Source organism: Scardinius erythrophthalmus (genome assembly GCF_964197995.2).
Source record: "Scardinius erythrophthalmus genome assembly, chromosome: 9".
NCBI lineage: Eukaryota > Metazoa > Chordata > Actinopteri > Cypriniformes > Leuciscidae > Scardinius > Scardinius erythrophthalmus.
Window position 1 is genome coordinate 45,037,710 of NC_138229.1, and position 26,979 is coordinate 45,064,688.

The 26,979-nt window shown below is 40.5% G+C and overlaps 1 protein-coding gene and 1 long non-coding RNA gene across 2 annotated transcripts in view; both read left to right on the top strand.

Annotated features, from left to right (window-relative positions):
* LOC308695899 overlaps positions 1 to 16,848 on the top strand; it is a 670,325-nt gene extending 653,477 nt beyond the window's left edge. The window contains exons 2-3 of the long non-coding RNA XR_014030760.1: positions 13,170 to 14,167; positions 16,769 to 16,848. This is a non-coding gene — a long non-coding RNA (uncharacterized lncRNA). The remainder of the gene's footprint in view (positions 1 to 13,169; positions 14,168 to 16,768) is intronic.
* Positions 16,849 to 17,643: 795 nt separating this feature from the next.
* On the top strand, positions 17,644 to 24,664 carry LOC308695664 (ribonuclease inhibitor-like; the record flags this gene model as incomplete). Its single annotated transcript, XM_081373843.1, has 6 exons — positions 17,644 to 17,726; positions 18,282 to 18,455; positions 21,176 to 21,349; positions 22,695 to 22,868; positions 23,104 to 23,265; positions 24,074 to 24,664. The coding sequence occupies 6 exons, from the start codon at positions 17,644 to 17,646 to the stop codon at positions 24,090 to 24,092; spliced, it is 786 nt and encodes a 261-aa protein (XP_081229969.1). The 3' UTR covers positions 24,093 to 24,664.
* Positions 24,665 to 26,979: the final 2,315 nt, after the last annotated feature.

Below are 26,979 nucleotides of genomic sequence, written 5' to 3' on the forward strand. Positions count from 1 at the left end.
ATGATTTTTTTTTTTTGCACTGTAGGTCCTGTATGAAAATAGTTCAGTATCTCTAAACTTAAAATGTAGGCTTTTTTTTTTTTTTTTTTTACTCTAGGCCAGTGGTTCTCAACCCGCGGCCCGCGGGCCGCATGCGGCCCGTCACAAATGCTGATGTGGCCCATGCTGACCACTTAAGAAAAAAAAAAAAAAAGAAAAAAAATTTTTTTTTAATAACTTATAGTTTTACAATTCATATTTCATTATTGTGTTTTTTTTAAATATATTAAACCAATAAAAGTTTGAACAATATTTATTTTTTTGTAAAATAATTTTGGTGATCATGTGGTTTCAGATATGCGCAGTACTGACGCAACTATGAACTGACAAATACACAGTTAACGCACACAATTACAAGCGCGCGCTCTGGCAGATTTAAAACTCATCAATTAACGATCAAAATGGACAAATTTGTTATTAGAGGAGAAAAAAGATGCGAGGAAAATACTGATAAAGGAACACATGCAAACAAGAAGAGTCGTAGCATCAGCAGTGAAGGTAGGAAAGTGCTTGAAGAATGGAAGAATCAGTTTGCTGTCAACGAGCGAGATGGACAGCCTTTCTGCTTGCTCTGTAATAAAATACTGGGCGTATGCAAAACTTACAATATCAAAAGGCATTTCGATACCACCCATGCAACTTTTGACACGAAATATCCACCTGGATCTCAGGAAAGAGCTTTCAAGATAACTAGTCTTGAAAAAAATGCCATTGTTGAACAGAATACAATGCGAGCTAGCTTAAAAGTGTCTCAGGCCGTGACATTAGCAACGTTCAAAATTTCCTGGCTCCTTGCCAAACACGGCAAACCATTCAGTGATGGAGAGCTAGTTAAGAACTGTTTTCTGGAATCACAATGTCTGTTTGATGATCTGAGCAACAAGAGCGAGATAATTCGCAGGATAAAAAGTTTACAGCTCAGCAATGACACAGTTACTCGTCGAATTTCTGAAATGTCTGAGAATTTGACAGAACAACTAAAAACTAAGCTAGCCACTGCTTCAGCACTCAGTTTGGCTGCGGATGAATCGACAGACATCGGAGATGTTGCTCAGCTTTGCATTTGGGTAAGATGTGTGAATTCAGAGACATTTGAGGTTACAGAAGATTTACTGGCATTGAAATCGCTACATGAACGAACAAGGGGCGAGGACATTTATAGAGCACTTAGTGAAGCATGCAAAGACATGAACGTACCAGAATCCTCAGTTGTCTCCATCACTACTGACGGTGCGCCCTCAATGACGGGAAAACACTAGGGTCTCGTAGCTGAAATGCGAAAAATCTCCCCTGACTTGTTGGCATTTCACTGTATTGTGCATCAACAAGCACTATGCAGCAAGTTAGTTGATGGATACTTTGTGGAGGTTATGAACACTGTGGTCAAGGTGGTCAACTTCATTCGAGCGCGGCCTCTAATGCACCGCCATTTTATTACGTTGTTGGGCGAACTGGACAGTGCTTACGGAGACCTCATTCTGCACAGTGAAGTGAGATGGCTAAGTCGTGGGAAAGTCTTGCATCGCTTTCTGGCTGTACTCCCCGATAGTAAACTTTCTTAATGACATCGGCGAGGGAGAAAGATTTCCAGTCTTGAGAGACAATGAGTGGAAAACAAACGTTGCTTTTCTTTCAGACGTCACAGCTCACCTAAACAAGCTGAACTTACAACTTCAAGGTGACGAAAAACATGTTGATGACCTGTTGGGCTGTGTTGAGAGTTTCAAAATGAAGCTAGGGCTGTACACTGCACAACTCAAAGATAATGATTTAACTCACTTTCCACTTCTGAATGACATGTGTGAGGGTGTACTGGACATACAACAGAAAGAACGATTCGTTAAAACTGTCAGTCAAATGCAGGAAAAATTCACCTCTCGTTTTTCTGATTTTGAGAGAATAAAATCTGCAGGACATTTCATCAGAGAGCCATTGACTTTCCCTGTGGAAAAAATCAAGGACTTGGCTGCAACTTTCGGTTTGTCCCGCCGCGCACTCGAAGATGAACTGATGGATGTTCAGGCAAGAGGACACAGCCATACCGCGCAACAGTCATCCTCAGTTACAGAAATGTGGCGAAACATCTCTGGACAAAACCTCAGATTATTAAGTTCAAAAGTGCTTTCCATATTTGGGTCGACATATATTTGCGAACGCACATTTTCTGCAATGACGCGCATCAAGTCACGTTTCCGTGCGCGTCTTACAGACTGCAACTTACAGTCGCAACTTCATTGTGCTGTTACTCCTTTTGAGCCAAATTTCACCAAACTGATCTGCTCCTGACAACATCAGGTGTCCCATTAATGGTAAGTAGAATTATACTCTCTAATAATAATAATAATAATAATAATAATAAATCTAACTGTAATCATTTAGATACCTTAATATCTGGTTAGTTGGCATTGGTGACGCCAAATGTAAATGATATGCGGCCCGTAAAACTTGAACTTAGACATAGTGCGGCCCACTGAAAAAAAAAGGTTGAGAACCACTGCTCTAGGCTATAATTACTGTATGAATGAGCATCAAAAATAACATAATATACATGACCATGATAACATGTCTAAACTTGTGTGTGTGTGTGTGTGTGTGTGTGTGTGTGTGTGTGTGTGTGAGACACCTGAATAAATAATTGTGAAAATAGATAGAAATGTAACAGCATGACTGTAAGTGTTGAGGACTCAGTTCACACAAATAGAATGAGATAAAAAGATAATTGAATCAGCTGAACTTGTAGGATACTGAATACCTGACAGCATTATCAGGGTTGGAGAGTAACAGTTGGATTGCATTTCTAATCTAAAGTAAACTATTAACAACATTTTTTATAACCAGTAATTTACAGTGTATTCTAGCCTTTAACGTTAACAGTTCCTATTCATATTTCAATTTAAGGCCTATAATACAAAATTCACTGGATCATGATGCTTTAAGTAATTAACCGAATACATTAATCTACAAATTACATTTAACAGAGTTTATCATATGTGTGATACAATTTAAAACCAAGCCTCTAAATACTGTAAATTATAAGACAGCACTTTTTAAGTTATTATTGTTACATGCTTAATTGGTTGATGTTTCTCTGAGATTTGCTCATTTCTTTCAAGGTATTATTTATTCCCACTGCTTTATGCATATAATGTTTGTCCATCAAAGCTCTGGTAGTATTTTCTAACAACTAAAATACTTTCTTTATGTTGTTTTCATTTGTCATGAGCTCTATATTTTAAGATGTACTAGGTGTTGATAAATCACATTCAGTTAATGTGAAGGGCCCATGTCAGGGGTATGTTTGGTTCAACCAAACCTGAACATGATTTGAGAGCGACAACACGTTAACACATCCACATTGGGGAATGCTCACCCGAAACACACACAACCCCACCCCCAAAAGTCATCCATAGGATTGCTCTCTGTTACATATTTTGTCCCAAAGATAAATCATCTACAATGCGGAGCAGACACAGAAATGAAGGGGCGACGCCATAAAACATCCACAATGCAGAACGAATACAAAAACACACACATATAGGCCTACACACATATAACACCATGTTCAGGTCTGACTGTATTGTAAAAAAGGATGATACTTCAGATACTTTGACCAAAGATAATTTTTTATTGTTATAATAATGATTTTATAATGTCTAAACACATCTAAATAAAAAACTTGTGAAAAGATGAATACCTACAATATGTGGAAATGGGAAACGAGCCAGTGAGTGATGCGCTGCAGCCATCTAGTGGCTGTCCTTCAAATGTCATGGTGTTTTAATCTTAAATGTGTTTGCTTTCCAGTAGATGGCAGCAATCTTCCACTAAAACACGGCACATTGTCCGCGCTATCTCCATGAGCGAAATTAAGAAATTAAATCAGATATAAATTATAACAAATGTAAATACATTTTGCATACAAGAATTACATTACGTATGTTTAAAAAAATGACACTTGTTATTAATCAGTCCTATGAGTTATGAGCTCAGTTTGTAGAAATAATACTTGCATTCAGTTAGGAAGAGCACACAGCAGCTTCTGTTGTCACACACACACACACACACACACACACACACACACACACACACACACACACACACACACACACACACCTCATTAAAAGGCGAGTGGGAAATGTTATGTACATGTTATCATGGTCATGTTTATCATTGTTTTTAAGTCCAATCCTTGTTGCCCATACAATAATAGGCTACAGTAAAACATTTTACTTTATCCATATCATATAAAATATTTTCATTGCATTTTTCAATGGGACAATGAAATGAAATGAAAGGAAATGTTCATTCGTTTTTTTATTTAATATTGAATGAAGTGAAGATAATGGGTAGGTGCTAATTCTGGGTTTATCACCAGGTTCACTCAGGAGTGTCGGCCAGAACACCACTTAAGGCCAAATATTCCAGAGTATGAAATGACGAGCTGATAGATAGTTCTTGTTATTCTGTTTATTCTTTCCTCTTTCTTGTGTCAGTAATTTTCAGTGTAATTTGAGTGTGGTTTCTATACAGAGAGAAACAAAATACAAATGAATAAAGGAAACATATGCGTACACATAATTTCTCCTTAAGCACTAATATACATTACAATATAAATAAACAATAGTCAGAATATGACTATATATATCTTAAACTCTAAAATGTAGGCAGAGAAAGATTCAAACACTTACATGGGATTCTCAGATTTTCTATGCATTAAGTCACCAATAACGAACTTTCTGTCATCTATGATATAGCTACTCAATAGCCTAGATAGCCTATAATGGTCCAGATAATAATATTTAACACAACTTACTTCAGATTTTACTCAACCACAAAGTACTGATAAGTAGTATAGTATAAATCAGGTGGACCGAAGCTAGAAAGTAACGTCCGAACGCGAATATAATTAACACAACGCTCGCGTAGAGACCCTTAAACTTCTAACTCTCATCCATATCAAATAACAGAAATAACAGCTAACAAAGAAATGCAATATCACGAGTAATACAGCAGAAATACTTACTTTTCTCATTCACGCACACTCTGAGGAAAATGTCGCTCACAATGAGAATCCAACTGACTGACGATCTCTATCGTACTGCGTACTAACTTTGACAACCGACCGACTATCTTTCATACTGCATACTAACTGCGTGACGTCACATACAATATACAAACCAGCGCGCGCGTCCACTATCCTATTACAAGAACTGAATAACGGCAGTAAACGTAAAACATAACTCCCAATATGGTCAACTGTACTAAATAATAGCAACACAAACATAACTTTGGGGCCTTTTCTACAGCCGCCCCCGAATGTATGTAATACATTTGCTCATCATTAAAGGCAACAAAGTTCTATGGCTGGGGTGTAGTGGCAGGAGTGGAACCGTCTTCATCTTCTCCAGAAGGAAGTGCAGGGAGGACAACCAGCCTGGCAACTGGCCGGGTGTAGATTCTCTCCTTCACCTTAACATCAGCGGACCTGATGTGCCCGTCAGGGCTGGGATGAGTCTTGACTACTTTTCCAATGGGCCAGAGGGCTCTTGGAAGATGTGGATCAGCGATCATCACTACACAGTCCTCTGCAATGTCAGCTGGTGTAGCCTGCCACTTCTGACGAGCTTGCAGACTCGGCACATAGAGTCGGATGAAACGGGCCCAAAAGTGATCAGACAAGATTTGGGAGTGTTTCCAACGGCGGCGAGAGATAAGCTCACTTTCAGGGTAGACTACCTGAGGTAGCGAGCCATCAGGGCGCCCCATAAGAAGAACACTGGGAGTCACTGGATCTGGGTCACTGGCATCTGAAGAAACATAACCCAAGGGCTTACTGTTAAGGATCGCTTCCACCTCAGTAAGAACGGTGCGTAACACTTCTTCTGGAACAGGCTGAGCACCGACTGTGGCATAGAGTGCGCTCTTAACTGAGCGTATCTCCCTCTCCCACACCCCTCCGAAGTGGGGAGCTGCTGGGGGGTTAAAGCGGAAGGAGATCTTCTGTGGTGCAAGTAGACGTTGTAATTCATTAGACATTCCAACGAAGGTCTCACAGAGTTCTCGCTCACCTCCCTTGAAATTTGTCCCCTGATCGGAGAACAGCTCTGCAGGCGTTCCTCTACGGGCAATAAACCGACGAAGGGACATCAGAAAAGCATCTGTATCAATAGAGGTAAGGAGGTCTAAGTGCACCGCCCTAGTTGTGAGGCACTTGAAAATGATCCCCCATCTCTTCTCCCGGCGCCGGCCCACTTTGATCTCAAATGGCCCAAAGCAGTCCATCCCCGTAGAATAGAAGGCAGGCTTGAAAAGGCGCAGACGGGCTGATGGCAGGTCTGCCATCTTCGGCACTGGGGGTTTTGCCCTCCATCGTCGACAGTCAGCGCAGCTATACTGGTAGCGCCGGACAGCCTCACGCCCTCGCAGGATCCAGAAGGAGCGTCGAAGCTCAGCGAACACCCGCTCTGAGCCTGGGTGGTGGAGGCGGTTATCAAAGTCTTGGATCAAAAGCGTAGTCACTCGATGACCTGGGTCTAAGATGACTGGATGAAGAGTGGTCAGTTCTAGGCCTTCTGCTCGACGGAGTCGTCCTCCAACACGGATGAGCTCTCCCTTTTCATCCAGCTCTGGAGACAGCGTGCGAAGTCGACTGCTGCTTGGGACGGGTTTACCAGCTTTCAGGAGGCTGTACTCCTGCTGAAAACTATCCCTCTGAGCCCTCTGAAGTATCAACTGTTCAGCCTGTCGGTAATCTACAGACGTGGGCTTATCATTAGAGTTGGCCGCCCCATGCAGCTCCTGCACTGTCACTTCCAGCAGCTCCTTCCACGAGCCGTATTGGCCCAAGTCTGAAGTCGACTGGCTTGATGCAACTGCGGCGACCCCACAGAAGATAGACTTGCGCAGCTCTGAGGTATCTTCTGCTTGGTCAACAGTGTGGTCCTCTGGCCATGAGTCTGGACTGTTCAGGAGGAAGGCAGGCCCCAGGCTCCATCTATTTGGCTGAACAAGCTCTCGCAGCTTCTTTCCTCGTGTTAAATCATCAGCAGGGTTTCTAGCGCTATCAACATATCTCCAGGCATGCCCGTCAGTCAGCTCCTGTATCTCGGCCACGCGGGTGCCCACAAAGACCTTAAACCGGCAGGATTCAGACCTCAGCCATGTCAGCACCGTTGTGGAATCTGACCAAAGGGTTGTCTGATCAATGTGGATGGTAAGCTCCCTCTTCAGCACCTGCGAGAGCTGTGCACCAGTAAGGGCAGCACAGAGCTCTAATCGGGGCATAGAGTGAAATCGCTTAGGCGCGACTCTGGAACGGGCCATCAGGAATGACAGATACACTTCACCGTGTCTGTCAGTGGTCCGTAGGTACGCCACTGAACCATAAGCCTCTTCAGAGGCGTCGCAAAATACATGCACCTCTCTCTGGAGACCGGAGATGTCCACGGACTTTGACAAGTACGGTCGGGGCAGAGTGATTTGAGGTAAGACTTGAAGTTCTTCTTCCCAGTCTTTCCACTGCTGCAGAAGCTTCTCCGGTAGTAGTGGATCATCCCATCCCCTGTGTTTGTCCCAAAGGTGTCGGACAATTATCTTAGCCCTGGTGGTGTAGGGTAAGATGAAGCCCAAGGGGTCGTACTGACTCGCCAGCACCTTGTAGATATTACGCATCGTGGGGACCCCGTACTCCACATGACGATGCTTGTAACCAAGGACATCAGTGTGGAAGAGCCAGCTTAGCCCTAGAGTAGATTCTGGGGTATCTGTCTTGTTCTGAGCCAGCCATAGCTCAACACTAGCCGAGCAGCTCTCTTCTGGTAGGTGACTTATTACACCTGGTTCGTTGCTGGCCCACTGACGTAAATCGAAGCCTGCAGACGCAAGAAGGGCTCGTAGTTTGTCGACTAGATGCCTCGCCTCAGCAATTGTGGGGACACTCTGGAGGCAGTTATCCACATAAAAACATTTCAGAACGGATATCCTCACATCTTCATCTGGCTGGCTATTATCCGAGACATGGCGTTGTAAGGCGAATGTGGCACAGCAAGGGCTACATGTTGTACCAAACGGTATCACTTGCCACTCATACACTGCAGGAGGTCCTTCTTGACTGATGTCACGCCAAAGAAACTGGGCTGGAGCACGATCTTCTGGGAGGAGGCGAACTTGGTGGAACATGCCTCTAATGTCACCGCTAACTGCAACTGCATGCTCTCGGAATCTTAGCAGAACTCCCAGTAGTGATGCTCCTAAGGTCGGACCAGGCAGTAGATGATCGTTGAGGTTCTGCCCTCGATACTGATAGGAGCAGTTGAAAACCAGCCTATTCTTGCCATTATGGCTCACCATATGGTGAGGGATATACCATTCCTCACAACCTTCCTCGTCTGAAACTTTCGGTTCACACTTGATGACAGAGCCCGCCTTTATAAGTTTCTCCATCTCCACTCTCTAGGCTTCAGCCCGTGCAGGATCTCTGGCAAGTCGCCTCTCTACACTCCGTAAACTGGGCATGAAGGCTTCTTTAGTAGCCTGGAAGAGCGGCATGTCTTTCCGGCGGAGCAGCGGGGTGGCGTAACGGAGAATGCCATCAACCTCCACCCTGATGGTTTTGGTCTCCAGGATGCTGATGGCCTCTTGGTCCTGCCTTGAACGAGTAACTAGTTTCTCGCTTCTGAATGGGACAGTGTCGACCTGCCATAATCTCTCAACATGTTTCATCAGCTCGCTCACCTGGGGTGTTACTGTTGTAAATAGACACTGCTGTGGTTGGGCGAGATGACGGACTACACTCGCTGGGCCCTGTAGAGTCCAGCCCAGCCTTGTGCGGATGGCAGCAGGCCCACCTTGAGGTCCCAATCTGACAGGTTCAATGGGAGTGACGAGATGAGGATGGTCACTCCCAATGAGAAGCAGAGGCTTGATATTTATAAGAGTCCGTATGGGAAGGCCAGTGAGGTGTTTGTAGGTTTTCCGGAGTTGATCCATGGGGTAAGTATGGTTAGCTAGTCCAATACGACCACTGGTGAAGGCACCTACAATCTTGAACTTGGTCTTTGGCTTTGACGGCGAAGAAATGGAGAACGACACTGATGCACCACGGAGGGTCTGCACTTCATCTCTAATTGTGCGTAGTGGTAGATCCTCCTGAATCCCCTGCACACCTAGCTTCTCTGCAGCATCTGACAACAGCATAGTTCTCTCTGAACCATCATCAAGTATGGCATAGGTGTTGATTGATTGGTCACCATGGTGAATGCGGACTTTGACAACTTTCAGAAGGACCCGACTGCCTTCAGTGGGTCTGTCTAGATACAGAACCTCTGTTGGGCCTTGGCTTTCCGCTGCCGGTGTTGACACTGCCTCCTTGGGTGACCTCATATTCACCTCATGCAGAACCTGAAGGTGTTTCCCTTGGCAGAGGCTACATGTCTTCTTTAAGTTGCACTGGGCCGCCTGGTGTGGCCGTGCACATCGCCAGCACCTCTTGTTGCACCTTATCCATTCAGTCAGCTGATCCTTTGTTAGCCTGGATACCTCTGTACACTGGCTAAGGTAGTGTTCCTCATTATTGCAGAATGGACAATATGGCTTGCTCTTGTTCCCTTTGAAGGAGCGGCTTGGCACTGGAGCCTCACGTTTCTTAGCTGTATCCTTCGCACCATGGAGGACAGTGGTAGGTTGCTTACCCTTCCTACCCTCATATCTGGACACCGGCTTCTCTCGAGCTCCTCTCACAGCTAACTGTCCTTCAGAATCATGGCACCAAGACTCGTATTTCAACCAATCTGAAAAAATAGTTAAGGTGTGGGTTTGTGTGCCCTGATGGTACATGCAGCGGCGAAACTCCGCTCTCTGCTCAGACGGCAGCTTGCTCAGCAGACGAGCAACATGTGAGCCACACTGTAGTTCCACTTCACCCTCGTGTCCTAGTGTCTTCAGCATCCCCACCAGTGACTGTATCTGGAGTGCAAACTTCTCAAATGCCACAAAATCTCCCCGCCTTATGTCTGGTGAGTCCATCACAGCAGCAATACGTCTCAGCGCTATCTGATGTGGTTGGCCAAACTTGTCATTCAGGGCAACCATTGTGTCTGAGAAGGGTGTTGGGGAGTTAAGGTAAGCATCTGCTATTAACCTGGCTTCTTCTAGTTGTAGGTGATCAACCAACACTTGGTATTTAAACAACTCAGATGCATCATGTGGTAAGAGGTTCTCCAATGAGATCTTGAGCCGTGCGAACTCACTTGGGTCCCGACTTGAGAAGTTGCGGATTGTTGGGCGTGGCCCCCGGTAACTTGGCTCTGAGACGTAGTTATGACCCTGAGGTGAGCTAAAGGGCAGGGGCTGTGTCCATGCCATGCCTGGATGTCGCTGTTGGGGCATTAGGTTGCAGCCAAGCTCACTCCGTTGACCACCATAAGCCGTAGGGTACTTGGGCTCAGCTGGAGGTAATCTGTGTGGCTGCGGAGGAAACTGAAAGGGCTTGAGCCAGGGCGATAGATGACGGGCAGTGTCATCCCATGGCTTTGCAGTAGGAAGGGCCCCACGTGCTGAGTGATTAACTTGTGGCTGACCCACATATATGTCAGGAGCTGTGGCTGGCAATGCTTCTTCCTTAATTCTTGGAACCTCATCTATTCTCCTAATAAGAGATGGTGCCATAGGTGGGTCTAGCGGAAGTTTGTCCATTACTGGGTCTGGCCATGGTGGTGGTGCAGGCCAATCATCCTCTTCCTCAGCTCTAGATTCACTTTCAACAGGTGGCCGTGGCGACATCACCGTTAACTCTGGCTTTCTGGTATGAATAGAAGTAGGACTCTGCATGTTGCGAACAGCATCTACTAACTGTCTCATGTCTGCTCGCAATGCTCTAAGCTTGACTAAGTCTGATGCCATGTGCCGCTGTGTCTGCTGCAGGAGGTGTCTTTCATGACGAATGTCATCCAACTCAACTCGGCACTCCTCCTGTGGATGTATGGGGTGCAGCGCTGAAGGTAAGGGAGTAGAGTAATCTCGTAGCTGTTCCCTAAACTCTCTCTCCGGAAACCGCTGGGGGGCTAGCTGATTCTTCTGGCTGTGCTGTTGGTTCTCCACCCTATAGCCCAGGTCCATCTCCTGAAGAATAGCATCCCTCCTCTGCAGGCGAAGGGGAGAGTCATAAGGGGAGGTGAGGGGTGTCATCCTGGCATTTCCCTCCTGGTGAGTACTCTCTAATTCCTCTCTGTACCTCTCACCGATGTAGCCTTGATAATCGACCTCATAATCTGCATAGCGCACAGGTGGGCGAATGTGCCGCTTGGGACGTGTACCGCAAGCATCATACTCTGGATGTAATTCCATCTCTGACGTAAACCCAGTGATCCGGCTCGAAGGACCATCAATGAAGTGAAGATAATGGGTAGGTGCTAATTCTGGGTTTATCACCAGGTTCACTCAGGAGTGTCGGCCAGAACACCACTTAAGGCCAAATATTCTAGAGTATGAAATGACGAGCTGATAGATAGTTCTTGTTATTCTGTTTATTCTTTCCTCTTTCTTGTGTCAGTAATTTTCAGTGTAATTTGAGTGTGGTTTCTATACAGAGAGAAACAAAATACAAATGAATAAAGGAAACATATGCATACACATAATTTCTCCTTAAGCACTAATATACATTACAATATAAATAAACAATAGTCAGAATATGACTATATATATCTTAAACTCTAAAATGTAGGCAGAGAAAGATTCAAACACTTACATGGGATTCTCAGATTTTCTATGCATTAAGTCACCAATAACGAACTTTCTGTCATCTATGATATAGCTACTCAATAGCCTAGATAGCCTATAATGGTCCAGATAATAATATTTAACACAACTTACTTCAGATTTTACTCAACCACAAAGTACTGATAAGTAGTATAGTATAAATCAGGTGGACCGAAGCTAGAAAGTAACGTCCGAACGCGAATATAATTAACACAACGCTCGCGTAGAGACCCTTAAACTTCTAACTCTCATCCATATCAAATAACAGAAATAACAGCTAACAAAGAAATGCAATATCACGAGTAATACAGCAGAAATACTTACTTTTCTCATTCACGCACACTCTGAGGAAAATGTCGCTCACAATGAGAATCCAACTGACTGACGATCTCTATCGTACTGCGTACTAACTTTGACAACCGACCGACTATCTTTCATACTGCATTCTAACTGCGTGACGTCACATACAATATACAAACCAGCGCGCGCGTCCACTATCCTATTACAAGAACTGAATAACGGCAGTAAATGTAAAACATAACTCCCAATATGGTCAACTGTACTAAATAATAGCAACACAAACATAACTTTGGGGCCTTTTCTACATTGAAAGTAGAAAAACGAGAAAACATTTCCTTTTTCAATTTTCATTTTTTCCAAAACAACGAAAAACAAGTATTCAGCTTGATTTTTAGTTTTTCGTTCTCCGGTAGAAACATTTATGAACAGCTGGAATATTGGATTTCTACACGTGGGCGGGAATGAAACGCTCCTTTCCTCTGATTTGTCAGCCGAAGATCAAACTGTCCCGTCATCAGTTCTAATAATAATAAAGGACAAAATAGGCTATTTTTATAAGCTATTAGACTATATTTTTATTATACGTGGCTACTTATTTTTCATTCTTGTTGTTTTCTGAATACCATTCATTTAAGGATTTGACATAGGCTACAGTAAGGGGAAGTAAAATACGCATAGACATAGCCTATATGTTATTAATAGTGTTTATAATGTTAATGTTGCATTTTATTTACCGATCTTTTACACTATTTCTGAATAGGCTAATAATAAAATGCGTTTGTTTCCCTCTCAACATGACCCGCTGCGATAATGCTGCGATACAAGCGCACATCTTTGAGATATAAATTAATAAATTTTAATAAAACACAAGGCCTACATCATAAAACTCAGAAGAGTATGTATTTTAATATCTCTGTTGTTCTCTGTTCTCCGGTTGTTAGATAGTCAGTCTGAATGTCATGCGTTTACGTTAATATAGACATATTACATTGTCAATGCATTATTCTTTTCTTTTTGTATTAGTGTTAAAAATATTCAATTTACAACTAATTATATTGACTTATATCTTCATTTAGGGATGGGGCCGATCCGATCCAGTATCGGTATCGGGACCCGATACCAGCATAATTCACGTATCGGATTTTCCCGATCCAACCTGCGGAGATATCCGATATCCATGAGTCATGTCTGCGCACGCTCGCTTTAACGTCTGCTGAAATGACTCCAAAAGTGATTCCCGCCGGCGAGTCTGCTAGCTGGCTGCAAACTGTGGAATGGATTTCCTGCACGGAGGCGCGGCTCAATGAGACACAGAGTTATGAGACACGCCCCCGCTCAGGAAATCCTTTCCGCAGTTTGCGGCTAGTCCGCTGTGTGCATATACTTCACACTGGAAACACCGCAGAGCAAGACAGCAAAATGCAATGTTTGCAAAGCTGTAATTCAGAGCCCTTTGAAGCTCCCTCGCGTCATACAACACAACGAACGCAATCAAACATTTAAAAAAGCACCACGTTACTGTGCGTTCACACCAAACGCGAATAGCGCGTCAAATTCGCGTCTACCGCGTCTAGTTGGACGCTTTAATATTTTTAATCCATTCGCGCGTCCAGAGAAAAATTGACGTGCGTAAAAAGCAAAAGTTTGAAGCGAAGTTTACGCGCGTCTGAGGCAAAATCCGCTTGTTTGTTTGCACGATGCTGATGTTGATCGAGCATTTACTGCATCGGAGTGAGGATCACCCTTCAGATAGTGTGTGTGTAAGATGTTTACACTTGCACTTCAAGACGCAAGTATCTGACATTTTGGGAATGTAATAAATATTGACATGACAATCAATTTGAAACCCTTACAGTTGCATATTTGTTTTCAGAATGGGATTTTTCCTGTTAACAGGATTTCCTGTTTTTCTCACTTCCTTTTCTGAGCTTATACTTACCTCAAGTTGCCTTTTGGGACATACATGCATGCATGCATACATACGTACATAACATATCATTCATACTTGCCTGTTGAGAGAAGTTTATTTCAGCATCATATAAAATAAACAATAATGATAATAATAATATTAAAGGTCCCATGACATGAAATTTTCACTTTCTGAGGTTTTTTAACATTAATATGAGTTCCCCTAGCCTGTATATGGTCCCCAAGTTTCTAGAAATTTGAATCGGTGTAAATCGAGCTTTTGCTATCTGCCTCTGCCTTTGAGAAAATGGAAGCTCAATCAGGCTGATCTTGAATCTCCTCCTTATGACGTCATAAGGAGAAATGTTACCTCCCCTTTCTCTGCTTTGCCCGCCCAGAGAATATTTCCCGCCCATGAGAAAATGAGCTAGGAAGTAGGAACGCGCGCGCGATTTTAGTTTGTCCACGAGAGATTATGGCTTTTGAGCGAGCGAATAAATGCTCAATAACTGGATGTACAAATGAACACCGAAGCCTTCATCCAAGCCCCAGAAGAACCAGTGGATTCATTTCATTTTCTCTAGAAATGCGCCGACACAACTTCCCAAAGTTTTGCATGTCTGCGGCAAACATTTCACCGACGACTGTTCCCTCAACTTGGGTCAATACAGAGCTGGGCTTGCTGAACGTCTGAAACTAAAGTCTGGATCAGTACCAACTCTCTTTGGCTCAGCTACACACCTCGGACAAGCAAGTCAACTAATGATATATAAGTGTGTTGCTTGTTTACTGTTTATGGTTACCTAGCTTGTTACACGTAGAATGTGGACACACACACTGTAACGCGAGTGTTGTACACTTCTTTGTTATTTGGATAACCGTTTTCCTGTTGGTTATATGGTGCGCGCGATATCCGCATTTCAAGATCGCAGAGCTTGTAATTGTAATAAGATAAATTACAGACGTTACAGATCTCTGTACTAGAACATCTAGGCACAATAAACAGTTTCCCCCCCCCTGCTATATATATATATTACTTTTAATATATATGAAATATAAATTATGTAAACAAATAAATTATGTAATATAATTTTGTCGTTTCATAGATCTAATTTTAAGTATTATTGTTATTCACTAAAGTACCGTATCCAGACATAATATTTTAAACTAACCATTCGGAAACGTCCTGCTGGTGCCGCTGAGTTGCAACTTCTTCATCCGTTGCTTCTCCATCTGGATCCGATTCTGGGTCGAACTGAAATGCTTGAACGACTGCGTGTCTTCGTGCCATTGCAATACATCCAACGTAAACATGCATGGTACCGTTGCTCAATAGAGCATCACAGTCCCGCCAACAGCCGGTGCCGGAAGTAAAAATTCAATACAATTTCTCCATTGACAGTTGGGGTATAAGCCATAAAAACGTAACCATACATGGTAGACTTAAAACCAGCTACGGCAGTACTAAGCGATTGTATATGCTCATATAACCGCCAAAAGTTCATGGGGCACTAACCTTGTTTTGAGATAAATGCCTTTTATTCGCGATGTCTTGGAGAAGTACTTCATTACCCACAATCCTAAACAATCCCACAGTGATGCATCTGATTGGTGGAGCTCGTGTAAACCCCGCGAAAGTTCGTGAAAAAAAAAACTGTTGCGTTTTTTTGCACGGTATCACTGATGTGACATTTGAACCGAGGAGTCTTCATATATGGTATGAGTCATATCAAGCATTTTATGATGCCACTGTCAAAACAATATTTAGCTTAGGCATACCCAGAGCCATAGAGAGCTCTTCATGCATTTACTTAACATTTGTGTAATAATTTATGGCAAGTCAATAAACTGAATATGATGCACTTTCTGGTTTGCTGACCTTCACTTTTTAATTTTCACTTGTTGTTATTAAGAAAATACATTAAATGTTATTAAAATTAAGGATGAACTATAACTTCATGAATAAAATGAGCATGGACCACAAGTGGGAAATTGTTGAGGCATTTGTCAGCAACCTGCCCGTTGGCCGCTGAAACTGATGAGCAGAACGCCGCGCGGACTGCCAGATCTGCACCCGTGAGCCGCGGACCGCCAGCCATGCTTTCCAGTCTATTTACACAATTACTACTGAAAGAACTGCTATAAACGGCACAAGAAAAAGTTCGCGTGGCTGTCGTCAGATTTTAAAGTCGCTCTAAAGGCTCTTTCGCGGTTGTGGCTTCAGTCGACTTCAGTGAGGCGCGGTGGTTTATGGGATGAGTAGTTCCTTAGCTCGGAAATGAAAATATGTACACAGTCTTGTACCTTTGACTTTTTTTGGATTTTCTCACCGTTTTTTCACTCGAAATGATATGTTGTATGCCTATGAGTTCAGCCGTAGCTGGTTATCCTCAGACATGCTCTAAAACTCTTTAGATACGGATTTTCGAAAACGTCAATGGGAGAAATGAATGGGAAATTTACTTCCGGCACCGAAGCGCTCTCGGGCTGTGGGCGGGACTGTGATGCTCTATAGTATGTTCCTGCAAGATGGTCAAGGCCACACCCACCCTCCACCTTGCGCCGCCTTTCTACTCCTCATTAGCATTTAAAGCTACAGACACCGAAACGGCCCGTCTGAAGGAAGCTCATTCTGGGACTGGCTTGTAGTGGCTATAATTCTGCACCAAGGCTGAATTTATGGAAAAAGATTTCAGATACAGTACTAGGGACCACTAATGCCTATATTAAAGCCTACAAAAAGTAGCATGTCATGGGACCTTTAAAGCAAACACAGCTCTGGTATCGGAATAGTATCGGTATCGGCCGATATCCAAATTCAGGTATCGGATCGGAAGTGAAAAAATGTGGATCGGTGCATCCCTATCTTCATTTATTATTTAAAAAAAATTATGTAGGCTAACAGACGACCATGTAGGCTAACAGCCGTCATTTAGGCTACCTGCATACCCAGCTGATGCAAAGCGTAGGTGAATTTATATCTACACAGAAGAAAGCCCTGTCTAGTGTTTTTCAAAAAGATGAAATGTAGTTGCAAAAAACGCGTTAAGAATCACAACGCGAGAACTTTTATTCTGCTGAGCGGATCTGAGGAAGAACTGATGACGGGACAGTTTGATCTTCGGCTGACAAATCAGAGGAAAGGAGCGTTTCATTCCCGCCCACGTGTAGAAATTGAATATTCAAGCTGTTCATAAATGTTTCTACCTCAGAACGAAAAACGAAAAATCAAGCTGAATTCTTGTTTTTTGTTTTTTTGGAAAAAATGAAAATCGAAAAAGGAAATGTTTTCTCATTTTTCTACTTTCAATATTAAATAAAAAAACGACTGAACGAATGATACACGGATTCAGTTCCTTTTTTGTTTTAATTTTTTCAAAAGTATTCAGCTTGATTTTTCGCTTTTCGTTCTCAGGTAGAAACATTTATGAACAGCTTGAATATTCAATTTCTACACGTGGGCGGGAATGAAACGCTCCTTTCCTCTGATTTGTCAGCCGAAGATCAAACTGTCCCGTCATCAGTTCTTCCTCAGATCCGCTCAGCAGAATAAAAGTCCTCCGCTGCTGCAGTTGTGCAGATTCATAACGCGTTTATTGCAACTTCTACATTTCATCTTTTCCTCATCAAACACCCAGACTAATGGCTCGACACGACCCGTACCGGGGAAAAGCCTCGACAGGGCTTTCTTCTGAGGCTTTCAGTCCTCGAGTGCCAGGGGGTCTGTGAAATAATTTACTATAACCTGCTGTATTTACCGGACTGTAAACTAAAGTCACGGTTTTTATCATGAAACACGTTGTGATTTATTCCAAAGTGACCCAGGCCTTTATAATGCATTTAACTTTGTTCACATAATCTAAATGTTTACATTCAAAAGTAGGCGCGCCAAGAAGGCTATTCGCTGTATTTTGGTTTATATATATATATATATAGTTTTTAACCACAAATGCTTGTCTTGTACCATCTCTGAGATGTGCCACGTATTACATCATCACGTTGGAAAGGTCACGCGTCACGTCATCAAAAAATGTGTTTTGGGGTTTCATGAACCTTTAAAAATTATATGACATGAATGTGTAAACATAAATACATCAACGCTTTCAACCTTTGTATTGTTACAATGTTGGTAGTATATTTAAATGAACAATGTGTAGTCTTTCTCCATGCTACCTTTACCTTGATATACCTGTTTATTTGTCAGCAAAAGTCTGCTGGATGAAGATGAACACGTTAGTTGATCATCATAGATCTGAGTCATTTTCTCTCTCTGTCTTCAGTCTGAGGTATTGCAGTATTACAGAGAAACAGAGTCTCATCCTGACTTCAGCTCTGAACTCAAACCCGTCACACCTGAGAGAGCTGGACCTGAGCGAGAATAAACTAGGAGACTCTGGAGTCAAAAACCTCAGTGATCTACTGATGAACCCACAATTCAAGCTGGAGAAACTACAGTTAGTATCATTATACTGTACAGCAATTACAGTGTGACTGAAGTTTATTTATTTGAAGACAGCAGGGCTTATGTTTCAGTGTTTATAGCAGTGCACTTCTGGGGGGGGGGGTTCTTCATTTTTATGTGTTTTTTATCTAGTTAGTAATTGTTTAATTTCCAGCATTTGATACAATGTACTGATTGTGTTCATGCAGAAATCTGCCTTTTCAACAGAGAATAAAGAAGAGAGACGTCAAATAAATAGTTAAAATGAAAGAGAAGAAACAGTGTCTTCCAGCACACAGAACTAGTGTGACTGGGTTTCAGAACAGACTATTGGAAACTAAATGCTGCTGTCGCTCTTCAATAAGATGATCATCATAGATGTGAACTATTGTTATTTCTCTGTCTTCAGTCTGTATGGATGCAGTATTACAGAGAAACAGAGTCTCATCCTGACTTCAGCTCTGAAATCAAACCCGTCACACCTGAGAGAGCTGGACCTGAGCGGGAATAAACTAGGAAACTCTGGAGTGAAAAACCTCAGTGATCTACTGATGAACCCACAATTCAAGCTGGAGAAACTACAGTTAGTATCATTATACTGTACAGCAATTACAGTGTGACTGAAGTTTATTTATTTGAAGACAGCAGGGCTTATGTTTCATTGTTTATAGCAGTGCACTTCTGGGTTTCCCTATTGCTCACATTTATATGTGTTTTTTATCTAGTTAGTAATTGTTTAATTTCCAGCATTTGATACAATGTACTGATTGTGTTCATGCAGAAATCTGCCTTTTCAACAGAGAATAAAGAAGAGAGACTCAAATAAATAGTTAAAATGAAAGAGAAGAAACAGTGTCTTCCAGCACACAGAACTAGTGTGACTGGGTTTCAGAACAGACTATTGGAAACTAAATGCTGCTGTAGCTCTTCAATAAGATGATCATCATATATGGTGTTTTAATCTTAAATGTGTTTGATCTCCAGTAGATGGCAGCAATCTTCCACTAAAACACGGCACATTGTCCGCGCTATCTCCATAAGCGAAATTAAGAAATTAAATCAGATATAAATTATAACAAATGTAAATACATTTTGCATACAAGAATTACATTACGTATGTTTAAAAAAATTACACTTGTTATTAATCAGTCCTATGAGTTATGAGCTCAGTTTGTAGAAATAATACTTGCATTCAATTAGGAAGAGCACACAGCAGCTTCTGTTGTCACACACACACACACACACACACACACACACACACACACACACACACACACACACACACACACACACACACACACACAGCTCATTAAAAGGCGAGTGGGAAATGTTCTGTACATGTTATCATGGTCATGTTTATCATGGTTTTTAAGTCCAATCCTTGTTGCCCATACAATAATAGGCTACAGTAAAACATTTTACTTTATCCATATCATATAAAATATTTTCATTGCATTTTTCAATGGGACAATGACACACAGGAAGGACCTACTTCCAAAATCAGTGCTCTTAAATAGGCTATACATATATAAAACACCAAACTCCATGTCAGCATATTGTAGCCTATGGCTTGCGATCTCTCACATGTGCGAACGAAATATCAAAGCCATAAACCGATTTGTAAACCACAAACGAAAAATTAGAAATCAGGCCGGAATCTCATTTTCCGTTTATTAAACTAAACGAAAAAACGTATAAACGATCCGTCTTTTTTCATTTCTCGTTATTCCAGTCCAAATAGGAAATGAAATGAAAGGAAATGTTCATTCGTTTTTTTATTTAATATTGAAAGTAGAAAAACGAGAAAACGGTTCCTTTTTTGTTTTAATTTTTTCAAAAGTATTCAGCTTGATTTTTCGCTTTTCGTTCTCAGGAAACATTTATGAACAGCTTGAATATTCAATTTCTACACGTGGGCGGGAATGAAACGCTCCTTTCCTCTGATTTGTCAGCCGAAGATCAAACTGTCCCGTCATCAGTTCTTCCTCAGATCCGCTCAGCAGAATAAAAGTCCTCCGCTGCTGCAGTTGTGCAGATTCATAACGCGTTTATTGCAACTTCTACATTTCATCTTTTCCTCATCAAACACCCAGACTAATGGCTCGACACGACCCGTACCGGGGAAGAGCCTCGACAGGGCTTTCTTCTGAGGCTTTCAGTCCTCGAGTGCCAGGGGGTCTGTGAAATAATTTACTATAACCTGCTGTATTTACCGGACTGTAAACTAAAGTCACGTTTTTTATCATGAAACACGTTGTGATTTATTCCAAAGTGACCCAGGCCTTTATAATGCATTTAACTGTGTTCACATAATCTAAATGTTGACTTTCAAGAGTAGGCGCGCCAAGAAGGCTATTCGCTGTATTTTGGTTTATATATATATATATAGTTTTTAACCACAAATGCTTGTCTTGTACCATCTCTGAGATGTGCCACGTATTACATCATCACGTTGGAAAGGTCACGCGTCACATCATCAAAAAATGTTTTTCGGGGTTTCATGACCCTTTAAAAATTATATGACATGAATGTGTAAACATAAATACAGCAACGCTTTCAACCTTTGTATTGTTACAATGTTGGTAGTATATTTAAATGAACAATGTGTAGTCTTTCTCCATGTGACCTTTACCTTGATATCCCTGTTTATTTGTCAGCAAAAGTCTGCTGGATGAAGATGAACACGTTAGTTGATCATCATAGATCTGAGTCATTTTCTCTCTCTGTCTTCAGTCTGAGGTATTGCATTATTACAGAGAAACAGAGTCTCATCCTGACTTCAGCTCTGAAATCAAACCCGTCACACCTGAGAGAGCTGAACCTGAGCTGGAATAGACTAGGAGACACAGGAGTGAAGCACTTATGTGACGTACTGAAGGATTCACACTGTAAACTGGAGAAACTACGGTTAGTATCATTATACCAATTATACCATCATGATACCAATCTATTTAGACTAAAACACTTTAATATTGTATTTGTGCAAACTTAGTATTTTGTGATCTGGTGAAATAAAGATGAAGATCTCTCTTCCTCTGTTTTATTTGCTGATGAAGTTGATGTGACTTTACAGAATAAAGAGTTTTCTTTTCTTCTGTCTTATTTTCTTCTCTCTCTGCTAATGTAGTTTAAGATGCTGTGATATGACAGATGAAGATTGTTCTGATGTGACTTCAGCTCTGAAATCAAACCCGTCACACCTGAGAGAGCTGGACCTGAGCGGGAATAAACTAGGAGACTCTGGAGTGAAAAACCTCAGTGATCTACTGATGAACCCACAATTCAAGCTGGAGAAACTACAGTTAGTATCATTATACTGTACAGCAATTACAGTGTTACTGAAGTTTATTTATTTGAAGACAGCAGGGCTTATGTTTCAGTGTTTATAGCAGTGCACTTTCTGGGTTTCCCTATTGCTCACATTTTTATGTGTTTTTATCTAGTTAGTAATTGTACTAGTGTGACTGGGTTTCAAAACAGACTATTGGAAATAGGGCTGCAACAAATGATTATTTTGATAGTCGATTAATCGACTAATCATCGATTATTTTGCCGACTAATAATGTTTGGAACGATTATTCAGCTTTTTCAGTTAGTTAAAACACTGAGTTATACCGATTCTAACTATAATTTTAAAAAAAGAATATTTTTACACCTATATACACCAAACTCTCCAGTCTTGTACCTAGTTATATTATGAAGACATTTACTGAGGGATTTATAAATATATTATTCCTAGCCTGATTTATATAACATTTTATTCCAAAATCATAATTTAAGGCCATTGACAGTATATTCTGATTTACAGGATAACAAAAGTAGATATCCATAAATCCCTCTGTAATTTTTTCCCATCTAATATGTGAACACAATGAAAAAATAATTTTAAACCTGGCTTTATCCATTACTCAGATTTTGCCTAATTTGTATATTTAAACATTAAATTACAGAAAACTTGTAATACATTTTTTTCTCATCTTAATGTAGGTAATCAACTGTGAAAGTTTCATGGCGATATCTCCTAGTTAAAACATTTACCCTATTCACCTGTAGTGCCTTGAAATCACTTCAACAGTTTGAACTAAAACACTTTAATATTGTATTTGTGCAAACTTAGTATTTTGTGATCTGGTGAAATAAAGATGAAGATCTCTCTTCCTCTGTTTTATTTGCTTATGAAGATGATGTGACTTTACAGAATAAAGAGTTTTCTTTTCTTCTGTCTTATTTTCTCCTCTCTCTGCTAATGTAGTTTAATCCGCTGTGATATGACAGATGAAGGTTGTTCTGATGTGACTTCAGCTCTGAAATCAAACCCGTCACACCTGAGAGAGCTGGACCTGAGCGGGAATAAACTAGGAGACTCTGGAGTGAAAAACCTCAGTGATCTACTGATGAACCCACAATTCAAGCTGGAGAAACTACAGTTAGTATCATTATACTGCACAGCAATTACAGTGTGACTGAAGTTTATTTATTTGAAGACAGCAGGGCTTATGTTTCAGTGTTTATAGCAGTGCACTTCTGGGTTTCTTAAACTAAAACACTTTATTCTTAATATCTCACAATGAGTCTGAGTTCACATTATATTTGTGTAAAATTCTTCACATTCATGATTTGTTTGTAAGATAATCTCTCTTCCTCTGTTTGTGTCTTTCTAGTCTACAGTACTGTGGCATTACAGATGTTTCTTCTCTAACTCAGTCTTTGACTAACTCAAAAGCACTGCAGTTTCTAAAAGAGCTTGATCTGAGACACAATAAGATAGGAGACTCAAAGCATCGGCTCAGAGACGAGCTACGAGACTCAAACTGTGTCCTGAGGTGAGGAAACATCACTGAGATATTAAAGAGATCTTCATTTACCTCTGATATGTGAACAAACCTTTCAAACATCCGTGAAAGGAAATTATCATTAGGCTTTATTGCAACAAAGGGTTTGTGTGAGAACAAAATGTGGAGTTATTGAAATGTTTAACACAAAGGAGGAAAGAGAACAAAAGCTCACTGTCACAGCGTTATACATCAACACCTGCTTTATTAACTGTGTCAGTAGAAGTGAATCATTTCAGTGTGAAAACAGACTTGGTCAGATTGTAGGAAACGCTGCACTCCTGCTAAAATCAGTGCAGTTCCAGCTTCAGCTCACAGCGTCCAGCTCACATGAGAAATGTCTCTGTCTCTAGTGTGTTTTTACTGTGACAAGCAACACGTCACACTACTTTACACTTACTTTACTCTCAGTTATTTACTAAGAGCCTACAAACATGTTTTAACTAGAGGACAAACGGCTTTAACTAAAGGTTTGTGTTTGAACTCAAAATAACATTTGTATTTGCTCCCTGTGGTTTATTCCATACGCCGTACACTCATTAGTTTCTCCTTTACAGAGACTCGATAGGAGTCGCACCGACACACACACACACACACACACACAGACACACACACACACATATGAACATGATTCATGCTTTACATCTATTATATTATAAAACACAAATATCTATGCAAGATCATGTAAAGTCAGTAATTAATCTGATTACAGGAATTCAATTTAACTTATTTTTACAGTAATTGAAATATAATAATTTCACTGAACTCTGATTGTTTTCTCTTCTGTTCCACTTTACAGAGTAGATGAAGATCGATGAGGAGTGACTGGGAAGGGCGATGCAGAACAAGCGGGATGTGCCCATTCATCAGCAAGCATGTCGGGAGCTAATAACACACACAAATGTGTGATTCAAACATTCATCACTGCTCTGTAGGAGGTGCAGTCTGATCCACAGAAGAGTCTCACTGCTGTCTATGAGGAGAAATAAATGTGTAAATGTGTTTCATAAAGGTGGAAGAGACTCAGACTTCACAGTTAAATAAAGCAGCGTGTGTGTTAGCATGTGTTTTAGAAACGTGATATTGAATGATCAATGTTGGTTTAGTATAATAATTATTTATAATATACTGTAAATAATATAATAATTCATTATTATAAATATATATTTTTCCAAGTTTTGGAATTGGGAATATATTGTTGATTATGATTTGTATATTTCATTGATATTTTATGTGAAGTTATACATGTATTTTTTTTTTGTCATTTTTTTTGTTGTAAAATCTATGTTTTGGAATACATATATATATTTGACTCTGATCAGTTTCACTTTAGTGCATTGTTATTATATATGCACACACACACACACACACACACACAACACCGGTCAAAAGTTTTAGAACGGTAAGATTTTTAATGTTTTTAAAAGAAGTGTCTTCTGCTCACCAAGGCTGCATTTATTTAATTAAAAATACAGACAAAAACAGTAATATTGTGAAATATTATTCCAATGTAAAACAGCTGTTTTCTATGTGAATATACAGTAAAGTGTAATTTATTCCTGTGATCATCATCGTGATCATTACTCCAGTCTTCAGTGTCACATGATCCTTCACAAATCACTCTAATATGATGATTTGATGCTCAAGAAACATTTATTATTATTACGTGTGTGTGTGTGTGTGTGTATATATATATATAGTTACATCCCTTTTAGATTTAGATAGGGGTAAGGGAGTATAACATTTAAATAAAGATGAGTGTGTAACTCAATATGAAGAACAGGGCAATAAAAGGAAAAAGATCTGCTCAAAAGTATTTATTTTTACAGTGCCAAAAGTGAAAGAATGAAGAGACAATAGTGTTTACAATATTTAATTTATATTTAATATTTAAAGTTTACAATATTTACACAGACAATGAGGAAAACAACAAGACAAATAACAATACTAACAGGGTTCTCAAGTTTTATCAAAAGCTTGGAGTGAGATCACATGCGGTTAGGGGAGGAGCCCTAATGGAGCCCCGCCCCCGCCCGTCCATCCCCGCCCCCCAATTTTAACCATTGTTCATAATTAATCAGCACAAATTGAAATTATAACAATTGGTAAATCTGATAAATGACAGAGCAATTAATCACATCAAATATAGGCTACTCTTTAATGTTATATTTCAAAATTACAAATATACAAAAATATAACAAATTGCTCCAAACAGTTTGGAAAAACAAATCTTTTTGCATTTTGAATGTGTCTAGTCGTAATGGTATAATGATTTATTGTGTGGTGGGACATTGTGAACAAATGACATAGTATTAAGGTGTGTGTGTGTGTGTGTGTGTAAGTGTGGCCTGGTAAACCTTACATTATGGGGACAAAATGTCCCCACAAGGATGGCAATATCCGAAATCCTTGTTCGTGTGGGGACATTTTTTGGTCCCCATGAGTAAAACGGCTTATAAATCAAAAAAGTTATGTTTTTTTGAAAATGTGAAATTGCATAAAGTTTTCTGTGATGGCCCTGGGTAGGTTTAGGGGTAGGGTTAGTGTAAGGGAATATAATATACAGTTTGTACAGTATAAAAATCATTATGTCTATGGAAAGTCCCCATAAAAAATTAAAACACTACATGTGTGTGTGTGTGTACACAAGAGTACACACTGCATGCAGCTTATGAAATGTGTTTTGTGTTGTAAGTGTTTGTTGCACATTTTGACGCCTTGATAACATTGATATATTTAATGTTCTGGCCTAAAAATGTTAGACGAGCTTTCTTAATTCCAACCATAGACTGTAAAAAATATGGACAAAGCGTCTGTGACGTCAACCATAGACTTTCTGAAGAACGGGTTTGAAGCCGTTTATGGGGGGTATGGGCGGCGCCATCTTGGAAAATCTTGGGAAATCCTAACCCCGCCCACCTTCACTCAGCTCGCTCTAATACTCCGGTTACCTCTTTTAGGCAACGAAATATGTTAACACCATACTAACTCTTTTCGGTTTCATTTAAAGAAATCTTAAACATTATAGCCGCACAAATGTGGTTCAGGCAATGCGTATTGATCACTGCACATAACGTTTGCCTATATATATATATATATATATATATATATATATATATATATATATAAAAAAAAATATATATATATATATATATATATAAAACACAAACCTGCCTCTTTTCGTTTTAAATATAATATAAAAATATTAAACATTTTAATATGGTCCAGGCAATATGTGCATTTGTACTAAACAACAGATGTGGCAGTAAACAACATTACAGATCATATTCGTTGTATTAAAACTTAAAATGACAAAACTCAACCCAGTCTCTTTTTGTTAAATTTCACTTTATTCAAAATTAGCCATTATAAAAGTATAAGTAAAATGTACAAGATGATATACAAATAAAAGCAAACAATTCAGTAAAACATACAAAGTCAGCGCTCGAGTCTAACCATAACGACACTATGGTAAAGTTAAATAGCTTATAAAGTTATGAAACTTCCCCTCCCCACCGGGAACAAATTATACATTTACAAGACCAAAAATCGCCCGTTAGATATAGACAAGACGAATTATGTTTAGGTTTAACCACTACAGAGACGCCAGAGTCCGCCGCAAACCTTTAGAGCGTCAAGCCGAGGAAAGGCTGTTCCGGGCGGGGTGCAGGAGCGCCAAGCGCCCGGTCATCGCGGGATCTCACA